This window comes from Gadus morhua, chromosome 9, assembly GCF_902167405.1.
Source record: "Gadus morhua chromosome 9, gadMor3.0, whole genome shotgun sequence".
In the NCBI taxonomy this organism is placed as follows: Eukaryota; Metazoa; Chordata; class Actinopteri; order Gadiformes; family Gadidae; genus Gadus; species Gadus morhua.
The window spans coordinates 23,443,340-23,456,665 of record NC_044056.1 but is presented as its reverse complement, the minus strand read 5'-3'; the positions used below and the strand labels follow the sequence as shown (position 1 = coordinate 23,456,665).

Sequence of the window (13,326 nt, the reverse complement as noted above, 5' to 3'; positions counted from 1 at the left end):
AACAACATTACAACATAATGATAACCTATCTATACTAATGGCTATAGGAGATGAGTTCTGACCCATGTATACTGTGTATATAGGAGATGAGTTCTGACCCATGTACTGTCTATAGTAGATGAGTTCTGACCCATGTATACTGTGTATATAGGAGATGAGTTCTGACCCATGTATACTGTGTATATGGGAGATGAGTTCTGACCCATGTATACTGTGTATATAGGAGATGAGTTCTGACCCATGTACTGTCTATAGTAGATGAGTTCTGACCCATGTATACTGTGTATATAGGAGATGAGTTCTGACCCATGTATACTGTGTATATAGGAGATGAGTTCTGACCCATGTATACTGTGTATATAGGAGATGAGTTCTGACCCATGTATACTGTGTATATAGGAGATGAGTTCTGACCCATGTATACTGTGTATATAGGAGATGAGCTCTGACCCCTGTATACTGAGTATATAGGAGATTCCATAAAAGAACAGTGAGCAGTAGTGTGGTAGTGAGTAGTACTGGTGAGGGCTAGGCCATGAAGAGGCTTCACACGGGGCTGGCTGCACGGCCATGATCAATAGGGTAAAGGTCATTAACATGTTATGAATATCATGAGGCCCTGGGAACAACGCAGAGCTGATGGCCGATGGATGCTGCTCCGATTGGTCGGCGGCTCTTTGTTGGAGACACCACTCCCCAAATGACCCCCCGGGGTCAGCTGAAGAGCTGACATGACCTTTGACCCCCTGCTGAGAGGGTGATTGAAAGGTTTTTTAGCTTCACATAAACTTGACTGTTAAAAAACATATTGGCCTACATATTATAGTGTTATATATTATATTATAATATATTAGACTATATATTATAGTGTTTGGTGATACATTTGGGGGCGATACACAGAGGCAAGCAGAGCCACGGAGAGAAATGGATCATTGACTATAGAGTTCTGTCTAGCCTGTGAACAGTGAACAGGCATTTCAATGAGTGTTTCAACGTAAAACCACACACACACACGGACGCACACGCACACACACACAAACAGACACACACATACAATGCTAACCAATAAGGAGACGTCGGCCAAGAGAACATTCTTTAAAAAAGTTTATTGGCTTTTAAAACCACTTTAAAAATCTCACCAGTGAGTACTTTCCATTGAAAAAAAGGAAACAACGCAGTTGCAATATCAACAAGCTACTGTACATGAAGCAGTACACCAGACAACACCACAGAGGACGGCTATTCTACTGGTAGAAACGGACAGTTGGTACTGGGTCAGTCGGGGGTCAAGGTTCAGAGGCTCGTGTACATCTTTATGGTGCATTGGGTCGTTTTTTTTTTCCTTCATTCAAATTGAAATATCAGTGCCTTATTAACATAAAAAATGAAATGATGAGAAAGATATTAACTTCACAAAATGCTATGTGAAACAATATGTAAAAAAATTGACTGAAAAACATAGTCAGAACATATAGCATTAAGAACAATATTAACTTAGTAAACAGCACACAATGAAAGTTGCGCAACTCAAGAACCAGCACTGTCTGTCTGATTAACAGAGCCCGCCCAAATCACATGACAGTGGTCACCAAGATACAAAGTACGATAGAATTCATCACACATGCGTGCGTACAATCATTTTTATCAACATAATGAGCATGTAGGTTTTAAAAGGTTATTTCAACATTTCTCTATCCTCAATGCTTTTATTCTCATGTATGAGAATGAGTAAGAATGTGTATCTCACTGAGATTAAAGCACATTTTGCTACAAGACAATTATTCAGTCAATAATTTGACAATTCAATTAAGTTTCCTAACTCATGTTGTCATAACAAAAATATTTTTTGCGGGTATCCATCATTACCATTTGTCCATAAAGGTGTGGCAAAGCCTTAGGTCATACAAATTTAGTGCAACAATGTGAACTTCCAAAGTTTGTTTGAAGTATAATTCATTGACTTTTTTTCTCCAGTGTCGGCTTAAAGGCTTTGAGCGCAATGTTTGTCACAGAAATGTTTTCAACCAGCCTAAAGGATTACAACTCTTTTTCTGTATCCCCTCATCAATACACCATGCCATTGTTCCCGCTCCACAGCACACATCACAATCTGCAACGGCAGAGGCCTATTAGCATCAAAGTAAAACGGAACAGAAACTAAATACATCAGCAAGCGAGAGACCCAATAGACAGCATCACTTGAACAACAAATCAAGCCAGAAATGTAACACATAACACACACAGTATTCTTGCCTACTATAATTTCGGTAAAGTTTTTTTTTTCATGATGGCACCATAGACTTAGCTAGAATAATGGCCATAATATAGTGTCTTGATACATCAAATAGCTTTGTATCTATCCTATATACAGATGGAGCTTTAACATGACTTATACAACAATGACGATAGTCAGAAACTCAAGCATAGCATCCTACTATATCACATAGCCTACCTGGCTAGCCGTGATGGTTTCAACATGCTTTCTGGTCCATAGTTGCCTATAAAGCATAGGAGGGACCATTTTTATAATGTACATACTTTACATAGATTTTTGCAAATGAATGTTGTTTTATTTAATGCCATAAAACTCTTTTTAAGTTAATCAAAAAAAATCTCTAATGCTGCCAGTTTCCCTTCTTTCTTAATGGTAACAAGGAGTGTATGCAGATATGATCATCTCAACGTTATAACAAATCATCTTTGGTATGGAAATAAGGCTGGATTTCAACTAAAACTGTCTCACAACTAGCCTAGCCATGGCATCGCACCACCCAGGCTCCACAGGTAACGTAGCCATTTCCATACCATCGATTCTCTAAATGCAACCCAAGGGAATGGGGTGGGGAGGGGTAGAGAACGGCAAATGATCTCTAGCGGAATGCATGTCAGCCAAAGGTATTCATAAAAACGCCAACTTATTCTCCATATACAACTGGTAAGGGGACAAGTTCATAGTCTATACAATATGCATCATCTATAACACTGATAATTAACCCAAAAGATAACGAATGAACAAATATGAGGAAATAGTGCAGAAATGATGAGCAGAAGAACAGCTGCCTGGATATGAGGACGCCCTGGGTGTTTCTGAGGCGGCGTAATACTATGTACAGTGTCTCTAACGGTGGCGTAAGGCCAGGACTTTGGGAATAAGGCAGCCAGTTGTTCCTATCCACGTGTGAAGTCCACAGAGTGGCCTGAAGTTCACTCTTCTCTCTACGGACTCGTCTACTCCCTTTGTAAGATAATAAACAGTACAAGTAGTATAGGCTTTTAAGAAAAATGTCACTGTTGAACAATGCTCAGACAAGTCTGGATCTTCACCGTTTTGGTTTATGATAAAATATAAAGATTATGTCATAAATTCAGCACCTGGTAGCGAGTTGCTACCCGTTTTATATTCAGATATGGCAGGCAGGTGTACTATTTCATGTGCATATATTACAATCCCAATATGACCTTCCTCATGGTTGTATGTGAGATGCACACTTTAAAAACACGTGTTGACAACATACAGATTGGTCTTTTGTGCCAAATTTCCAACTTATCTCAATATTAAGTGTTTGTTGAATACAAATATTGCATTATTGATCGCCTATAATATGGAAGATTAAGCTTCTTTCTGTGTTCATATCTTAGAAATTGATAAATACACACACTTGAAATGCATACATTTCTGATTTCACATGAGACAGAGAGAGAGATAGGGAGAGAGAGATAAACGGACAGACGGACACAGACAGACAGACGGACGGATAGAGAAAGAGAGAAGTGGTAAAGACTGTAATTCAGGGTGACAGAAAGTAAAGGTAAGAAATGCTGTAAAGATCAGTAGGAGAGATTTTCTGGTAAGCCTGGCACTTTAAACAGGACAAATGGCAACGTCCAGACAAATCCCAAACAAACAATAGTATAAAAACACGTACACAACGGACACGCCACACGAACGACGGGGGGAACCCACAGAGAGTTTAACCTCAGCCCAGCATCTCCACCGTGGTGGGCTGGTCTTTGCTCTCCAGCCACTCGAAGCCAGAGTTCACGGGGTCACTGCATATCTGCTGAAACAGTGGGTCGTTCTTCAGCTCCTCCAGTGTTGAGTCTTCATATTGTTCCTGCGGCTGGTTGGGGTCAAACAGCAGGTTGGGGTCCAAGGTGTTCAGGTCAGTGATGCTACTGGACAGATCCGAGGTCAGTCTGATGTCGTTGGAGAAGTCCGAGGCCACGGCGTTCAGCTCCGAGGCCACCTGCCCCACCAGCTGGGAGCTGGGGTTCAGCCCGTCGTCGCCCAGCAGGTCCTTCACCGTGTTGTTGAAGTCCAGCTGCTGCTGCTCCTCCTCCGCCGCCGCCGCCGCCGCCGCCACCGCCACCTCCTGCTGCTGAGCGCTCTGGCGGAGGAGCTGGGCCTGCGTGCGCACCGCCGCCGCCTCCTGGAGCTGCTGCTGCTGCTGCTGAAGCTGCTGCTGGTCCTGCCCACTGGGGCCCGCTTGTGCTTGGGCCTCGTCGGGTCCCGGGAAGCCCCCCGGCTCGGCGGGGCCGCCGGTGAGGTAGCCCTGCTGGAGACCGAAGGCCGCGGGACTGGAGCTGGCCGGCAGCTGGGCGGGGTGGGCGGCCCCCCCGCTGAAGGAGGCGGTGGTCTGGAGGATCTGCGTGAGGTTCATGCGGGCGGTGTAGTTGGAGGGGAGGTTGTTGATGCCCAGGCCGCGCACCGCCTCGTCCCCCTCCGAGTCCATCTTGCTCAGGAGCACGCTGGTTATCTTGGTGTTGTTGTTCTGGCCCTGCAGCGGCAGCAGCTCGCTCTGCATCATGATGTTCAGAGGCACCGATTGGCTGCGCTGGGCCATGCTGTGGGCCGAGCCCGCCCCCTGGCTGTTGGACAGGATGCTGAGCATCTCGGAGGTGATGGCGGCGTTGAACGGGGAGATGACGGCGCGCGTGGTGGTGGTGGTGGTGGTGCTGGTGACAGCGGCGGTCGGGGCCGCCGTGGTGCCGCTGAAGTTCCGCTGGCGCACCGCCGGGCTGACACTGCGGCAACGGAACGTAGCGGAGCCCGAGGACGCGGCGGCCTTGTTGTCCAGCGGGGCGGGCACGGCGAAGCTCTCCTGCTTGGTCGGCACGGTCATGTTACTCACCTGCTGCTGCTGCTGCACCGGAGAGATGGGGGTCAGGCGGCCAAAGTGGGCGTCCTGCCTCGACTGGACCTGAAAGGACTGGCCGGGGACGGCGAAGGCGTGGGGCTTCCGGAACTGGTCGTCCACCAGGTCCTGGTAGCTGGGCAGGATGCCGAGGCTCTGATTGGACAGCGGCCCGCTGCTGCTGCTGTTGTAGCGGTTGTTGATCCAGTCCAGCTTGGCCTTGTCGGGGTGCGTGGCCATGGGCCTCTGCATGGGCTTCACCGGGCTGCTGGACACCACGCTGGAGTCGTGGTAGCCCGCCATGCTGGAGTTGATGGGCGTGAAGGCGAAGGGGTTCCTGCACTCCACCGGGCTGGGGGGCACGCTGCCGCTGCAGTTGGACAGCGGCGTGCTGATGGGGGTGTGGCGCCCCATGGCCCCGTCCACCGGGGTGACCACCGCCATGCGGGAGCATGGGCTCTCTCGGGTCATGCTGTGTCCCAGGGTCATTTCGGAGGTGGGGGTGGGCGTGGGGGTCGGGGTGGGGGTGGGCGTAGGGGTCTGCACGGGGGTGGTGCTGCTGTGGGCGGAGTGGAAGAAGGCCGGGCCAGTCGGGTGGGCGTTGAGGATGGAGGCCGGGGGGCCGGCCGACTGGCCCTGCAGCGACATGTCCACACAGGAGCTGAACAGAGGCTGCAGGCCCTTGAGCTTCATCTGCTCCTCCATCTGCACCAGCTCCTCCACGATGCTGTCCTGGGTCATGTCGTCGTCGTTGAAGGGGAAGTAGTCCATGCTGGGCTGGGAGCCCGAGAAGTCCAGCATCTCCTGGGAGAGCGCGAGCTGGCCCGAGGCCTCGCCGGCCTGGCCCATCAGGGCGAGCTGGTCGGCCTGCGCCTGGCTGTGTTCGGCGGGCGTCTGCTGAGCGAACGCCTGTTTCTGCAGCGCCTCCAGCTGACCCTCCTCCCACATTGTGCTCTTGAGGTCACCGAGGGCCGAGGCCTCGTGTGCTCCTGAGTTGGCTGGTATGAGGTGAGGGTCGGCGGCGGCCATCTGCTGCAGCAGCGCCTGGTCCGCAGCGCTGCTCATGGGGGCCGCCGCCGCCACCACAGTGGCCTCGCCGGAGGCGGCTCGGCACTCGCGCTTCACCAGCAGGGCCTGGGGCCTCACAAGGGTCCGGGGGCCCGAGGGCTGCGTGAGTGGCAAGTCGGAGAGGGCGAGGACCTGTGCCCCGGGGCCCAGCGAGGTCTGCTTTACCGTCACCTTGCAGGGGGCGCTCTCCGGGCGGGCGGCCGGCCCCCCCACCGCCCGGGCGACCCTCTTGGCCGCCGGCCGGCTCAGACCGGGTTTGGGATTTTCGATGAAGGCGACCGGCTGCTGGGAGATGAACACTCTCTTCACGGGGATGATGTGGGCATCCACCCCGGGGCCCGAGCGCTTCCTGGGGCCCTTGGCGTCCGAGCCGGGCTCCTTGGGGGACAGGGTGACGGCCGGGGAGCCGTTGGGCGGCTTCTCAACAGTCAGGTACAGATGGCTGTCCAGACAGCCGCCGTTATTGCTCTCCTGGGCCCCGGCCGCGGCCACGGCGGCGGGAGGAGACTGGGAGTCACTTTTGGTCCGGGCCACTTTGTCCGGGATGGGCGAGAACTTGACGAAGAAGCTGGGTTCACTGGCGGCTCTGAACTTGGTGGAGGAGCCCGGCTCGCCCTGCTCTGCCTTGCCGTCGCTGTGGAGGGCCAGGACGGGCCCCGGGGCACTGGGCCTGAGGGCCGGGGAGTGAGGCGTGTTGAGCGGGTTGGGGCACCGGATCTGGTGGGGGTCCTCCGAGACGGAGGCGACGGCCATGCCGGTGGAGGCAGGCCGCAGGTTCGCTCCGCCGCCGCCGCCGGGCGTCAGCGAGATGGCCGTCATCTTGACCACGTTGACAGAGCTGACGTGGGGCTGGGGCATCACCGTCTTGATGGGGCTGTTGGTGATGAGCAGCGTGGGCGGCGAGCGCAGCGTGATGGCGCTGGTGGCCGAGGGCTTGGGGAGGATTTGTGCGTAGCGGTGCCTGGCCAGGCGGTCCCCCACCGGGCTTGCCGAGATGCTCTGCTGGGTCTTGGGAGACTGCTTGATGGACTGAGTGACCACTTGGAAATTGACGGGCATCACCTTCCCCTCGGCGCCGCCCACGGGGCTGGGCGAGGTCATAGGCTGCCTGCTCCTCTGCACCTGAGGAAGTGACGACACACATTAGTCCGGTTCCTCAACAACTTCACTTGACTACAAAGTTTGAAAAAAGAGCGGAACTGGTTTATGGGTTCTTACAAATCCCTGTACCGTGATGGGACTGGGGACGGCGGACACCACGATGCCAATGGTGGGCTGCGGGGAGAGGAGCGCGGGGCTGCTGGTTGGGATGGTGGGCCCCGGGGTGCTGACCTCCGTCCGTTTGATCTGGCTGTCGCTGGGCAGGGGCGAGTGGAGCTTCTGCTCCTGCTGCTTCTTCTGGATCTTGCGCTGCAGCTGCTGCTTGGCATCCACCGAGGGAGAGGGCAGGGTCTTCACCTGGGGCTGGAACGAGTTGGCCTCGGCGGTGGGCACGAAGGCCGAGGGCGTGGGCGTCTTAAGGCCTGGAGAGAGAGAGGCACGCATTCCTTTGTTTTATTGAACCGCAGAAAATTATGATTTTAGTATTTCTGAATTCTTTTAATTTCATGACATACGAACGTGTCCTGAACGAACCGAGAACCATCCCTGTCAGTGGGTGTTCCCGTCATAACAGTTAGCAGAACCAGCCTTACCGGTGGGCGTTCCCGTCATAACAGTGAGCGCCGCCATGGACTTGGTCCCGATGTAGTGGCTGTTGAGCAGGAAGCGGGCCAGGTCCTCCACGTGGTCGAACTGCCGGGTAAGGACCTTCTGGGCCCACTCACACACCAAGCCGCAGGCCGCAGACCGCATCTCGTCCTCGGCGCTGGGAGACTGACCCATGGGCTCCATCAGCTCACACTGGGGGACAGGGGCCCAAACACAGTCATGTTAGACCAGAGGGGCCTGAGGCTTCAGCAGCAGACCTGCTCTATGGCTTTGTAGACTGTACAGTTCTTTGGGGCTCTTACCCCATCTCCAGACTTCTGCAGGTCCAGGTTTGGTAGGGACGGCATGTGAACAAAAGCTTTCTTCCTCAAGCCGCTATAACAGTATGTGAGAAGGAGTTAAGGTTCACACTCTTTCCGTGTGGCCGGTGTGTAGCAGGAGAGGAAGGGTCATGTTCCCCACATGGATGGCTGCTGATATGAGAGCATATGTAAGATGTTACTGTTTTCCTGAAGAGGTATAGCGTGGTAATATATGAAGAGATAAGCAGAGATGCTTTTCTGTTTCCAGTTTGGCTAACCCCCTCTCATCCTGACCCTATTGAAATGGCTAGGAAGGCTTCACCAACCACTGCTCTTAACACGGAGTTTGCATTTAATTCACACAAGACCACTTGACAACTTGACTGTCACTGATATGAGATGTGTGAGTGTCATGTATGTGTACGGTTTCAGTCATATTTTTAGAAGCAAGCACTTTGAGAGCATTTAAGACTAGCAGATTTATACTTAGCTGAGGTAGAGGTGTTAATAATAATAATCATTTATGAAGGACAGCATTATGTACAATATACAGTTCCACGACTACACTAATGCTACAATTGTACCTATAACTCTTTGGAGACAGAAGGAGAAAAGCATCAGGGCTAGAAGCCAGGTAAAACTGAAAGAGTCATTCATCCTAAATCGTATTGAATCAAGTGACAGCCCATCACTGTTAAAGGATATTTGGATTTCCCTCTCATGCCCAGTCGACGTGCCTTCATGTTGGGAAAGACATTCTTCATTATCTTTCCAAAGTCTGCTGCACTCAGTGGATTGTAGCCAAGATTGTCACAATAACTTCTGAAAGTAAAACACAAGCATGGAAGATATTATATAGGAGGTCACCACATCGTCACAGACCAGTACAAACAGTATCTAAGATTCTCTAATATAACTCTATAAGGTATTCATATACTTTTAGCTTTTTTACTGTGCACCAAGGACGGGGAATGGGGATGAGATGAGTTCACTCTTCCAATTATATCAAATCGATCCCTTTCTCTAGCGGGGGTTGCTGCATATGATTCTATGTTATTGTCTGCTTGAGGAGCTGTGGCCTTACTTGTACTCGTCGTACACCTCTTGCTTTGGCAGGGAGGTCTCCGGGTGCTCCTCCAGGTGGTTCCTTATCCAGTTGAATGCATACATTTGTTGAGTACGGCTCGATGACATGGAATTCTGATCACTATTGTGGAGAGAAGGAGAGACGGACATACACATCAGTGGAACAGGATTCAGGCCTGTAAAGGGAATTTTCTTGTCCTTTCAAAAGAGAAACGTTTTGTACCATAGTCCCGGAGTGGAGCAACCCCTCTGATTCTCAGTCCTACTGTGCAGTATTTGGCAGCAGGGTGGGGTTGAAGTTATGAATAGATATGGGGAAACAAACGAAAAACACAAAACCACTGGTATAGCATCTATCTACCAGTAATACATTTATGACATCATAAGAATCAAGCAGGGTGCTGAAATGGATGCTTGGACCCCACCGATTATTTGAACAGAACAAAAAAGGATCTGATTGACTGACCTTCCCCTAACCTCACACTAACATTGAACAGATAGTACAGCAGGTGAATACACAATGACAACTTGGACGATTGAATAAAAGCAAATCAAATCAAATTATCCAAATTCCAATTAGAATTGTTAATTCGGTTGCTAATGTGTACTTCAATTCTAAACTACACATGGATGCCAGAAGGGGAATAAACAATACCTTTTGTCATTGCCGTTGCCTGGACCAGAAGGCAGCTTGAGGTAGAGGTAGAGCTTTTCGATGTCTGTAAACTTCTCAACATCTTGCTGCAAATGAAAAGATGTATATTTCAAGATAAATATTTGTATTTATGTGTCATGATTAGTAAATAACAAAATATGAGTTTCCTAATCGAGCAACAAAATATAATAAAAAAAATGTCATCAAGAAACAACACAATAGTCCTTAATTTAACAATGAAAAGAATAATAGATTATCAAATGATTATTGTGCTATTAATATTGTGCATTTGGGGATAATAATTTTTACAATCGCCAGAATATATATAAAAAATGCCAATAACATGAGAGACCATTTAATCTTTGATGAGCAGTAGTCAGGAGAGGAGCTTACAATGTATACATTATTGTGCATAGTAAAATGTGCATAAATGGAGGAAGAATAGAATAATGTGCATTCCTCCTCTTAGGAAGATTCAAACTCTTAGCCTGCTGCTCTTCATATAGCATAGTTCAATCTAATCACTAGGTAAAGACTTCGGCCTTGTTTTTTGTGATTATGACTCCACCCTATATTTCTGTCCTATTATTTTATCAGGATATTAAGAAGGCAATCATCTCGATATTTCCTAATGAATTAGCCTCTTTGTTGCTACGGGAACCTATTTCCGAATACATGAGGGTAAAACCGTCACGCAAGTACTGAATTAATCAATGAATGAATGGATGAGTATCTGTTGTTAAACAAATATCCAATTAATCCCAATATTTTCCAGTTATCCATCAATTCATACACATCGATTGGGATGTTGTGCAGGGCACCGTGGGCTATTAGTTCTTTCTTGGGACTATCCTGAAAGGGTTTTTCTTCGCATCAGGTAGGGCTATAACTACATCACTAAATCAGAACTCAAAACAATGTGCTATATGTAGGCCGTGTGCCTGTGAAACCCAACAAACAGGGTCACTATTATGCTGTGATAATCATTTATATTACAAAACCACAAAGATGTAAATGGTAAGAGAACATTACAAAGGGCTCACATATGAAGCCGTTAATATGTGGTTAATTACGGTTAACTGACTAGGTGATCAGGTTGGCGTAGCATGCATCATATTTACTCACCAATATGTTGTCCACTTTTGATTGTACAGATTTGCTATAATGACGAACAGAGCAGAAACAGCACTCAGATGCATGATTCAAAACACTCATGTACATATTGTCATCAACATCTTTGGTCGACATGCACGTTGTGTAGTGTGTACTATGCATTTCAGCGTCAATCGACGATGACTTGTAACACATTGATTAAAAAAAATATTTTCCCTTTATTGGTAGAAACCATCACACATCCACGGCCCTAATGGACCGAGGGTCGTCCTTTAGGGGAGCCTAGGTGCTCAATAAGGAAGCTCATGGAGCATCCAGTGTGACACCTGTCATGCACGGTGAGCATCAGCCTCCTCCTTGACATGGCCTCTGCTGCTCGGGCTCACGATGGAGGCTGAGCCTGTCTCCACCCGGATGGTCCATCCTGCACTAACACTACACATCCACCCGGTTATAACCGTCCCGAACACACGGTATTACCCGGTCATAAGCACCCGTCGGCCGGGCCGTGTCCCCGCTTTGTGCCCCCCTGTCTCCCGGCCCCTCCGACGCTACGCTAATGACAGGGCTAGCAGAGGACACTGAGTGGAGGCTGAGGACTGGTGTTCTCCGTCTTACCAAATTGAGTTTTTTATTTTGAACTGTAACGCATTTGCCTCGGGCCCCTGGAGTCCCGGCACCAGCGTCGGAAGAGAGCCCGGGCCCGCCACGGAGGGCCTCTGCCCCCCGGGTTGTTGTGGATCCTCAGCCATGGCGGAGGTTGTGGGGCGGAGGGGAGCTCAACGGGTAGGCCTCGTCCTCCGCTGGGCGGGCATCACCCCGGGTACAGCCCGGCTAGGTGGAGCTGCAGCTGGACCCGCCGTGAAACATGGTCACCTAGACTACGATCTCAACCCCACGAAAAATATAAAACGACAACAAAAACAGTCGGACGTACAAAAGACATCCAGCGAAGGACTCCACTACTGCCGCAAATAGCACGCCTGGCCCTGCAGCCGCTACAGGGGGTAGTGCTGCTGCCGGCCGCTAGGGGCGCAGCGCGCAGGCGCAGGAAACGCTACAGGGGGTAGTGCCGCTGCCGGCCGCTGGGGGCGCAAAGCACAGGCGCAGGAGCCAGCATGGACAATCCGATGTTTTGCCAGCAGATCTATTGTAGGCTATCTGCATGCACCGATATTCATACAAATACGCTTAGGACTCCATTTTAGGAATGTGTTATCACGTTGAAGGGGGGTGTTTCTTGCAGCATCATTCAGATTGGTTAATATGCATTATTGTTGGTTACAGCTGTAGCAGTGGGCTATGGCTGTTTTGCCATTCGACTATTATTGTAACATCATTATATATATTACAAAGTCGATGACATTGTTTATACCAATAGGTGTACAATGTGATTGCACTTGACGATATCACATCTGTAAATCATTAGCGTTCAGAAATATCTATATATAATTAAAGGATCAAGTCACTAGGTCAAAACAAGAGCCACATTCTCAATAGGTATACAATACCGCCTCCCACTGGTCGCAATAGGGACGACCACCATCCAAAACGCCAACATGCATGTGTAGTCCAGGCCTATATCTTTTTTGGAAAAAGCGGGTTCAAATTGATATTGTAAAATGTGGCTTTTTTTGGCATTACATCTGGATTCAACATGAATACATTTTGATATTATAAGTGATTGGTCACTGTTTTTAGCCTTATATTTAATAATTATAATAGAGAAATAATGTCTATAATGTATTTCTAGCAACTATTACATGTTTGTGTTTGGGTATACATGAGCCAAATGCAAAAACGCACGCATGGCAAATTAAATGTATAATTACACATATATATATATATATATATATATATATATATATATATATATATATATATATATATATATATATATATATATATATATATATATATATATATATACATATAATTATATAAATATGCATGATTCAGAAATCATGCATATTTCCTTAATTGACTTACAATACATGACAGGAAACACAGGTCATGGCCTGAAAACATCTCAGTGATTTGACTCAATATAGCCCCTTCATCATCATCTCACAGATCTATCAACCCGTGTTATTGGCTGACTTGTTAACAGCACTGGAGGTGTGGACTGCTGACACCTCCTCCAAAGCACCAGAAAACATTGTTTCCTTTAAGTCATTGTTTCCTCCCTCTATTTTTGACTCTGTTCCCATCTATTCTCGATTGATTTATTTTACTGTCAATCTCCTGTCACATCTGA

At 48.6% G+C, this 13,326-nt stretch overlaps 1 protein-coding gene across 4 annotated transcripts; it reads right to left on the bottom strand.

The window, feature by feature from the left end:
* Positions 1–1,089: 1,089 nt before the first annotated feature.
* Positions 1,090–12,096, bottom strand: rfx7b (regulatory factor X7b). Of its 4 annotated transcripts, none has more exons than XM_030366057.1 (10): positions 11,688–12,096; positions 11,082–11,115; positions 9,957–10,042; positions 9,525–9,566; positions 9,300–9,422; positions 8,921–9,037; positions 8,216–8,300; positions 7,898–8,105; positions 7,422–7,726; positions 1,090–7,325 (listed from the first exon to the last, which is right to left on the bottom strand). In XM_030366057.1, exons 1-10 carry the CDS (start codon positions 11,819–11,821, stop codon positions 3,978–3,980), a joined length of 4,482 nt encoding a protein of 1,493 aa, XP_030221917.1. In that variant the 5' UTR covers positions 11,822–12,096; the 3' UTR covers positions 1,090–3,977. The 4 variants fall into 4 exon arrangements, with proteins under 4 accessions (XP_030221917.1, XP_030221920.1, XP_030221918.1 ...); XM_030366060.1 differs by having other exon boundaries at positions 7,434–7,726; XM_030366058.1 differs by having other exon boundaries at positions 9,525–9,563.
* Positions 12,097–13,326: the final 1,230 nt, after the last annotated feature.

Coding starts and splice junctions, on each gene's coding strand:
- rfx7b (XM_030366057.1), bottom strand. CDS start 11,821: ATGGCTGAGGATCCACAACAACCCGGGGGGCAGAGGCCCTCCGTGGCG. Junction 9,038..9,299: donor GAGGTGTACGACGAGTACAA/GTAAGGCCACAG, acceptor TTTTACTTTCAG/AAGTTATTGTGACAATCTTG. Junction 8,106..8,215: donor TGCAGAAGTCTGGAGATGGG/GTAAGAGCCCCA, acceptor CCTGTCCCCCAG/TGTGAGCTGATGGAGCCCAT.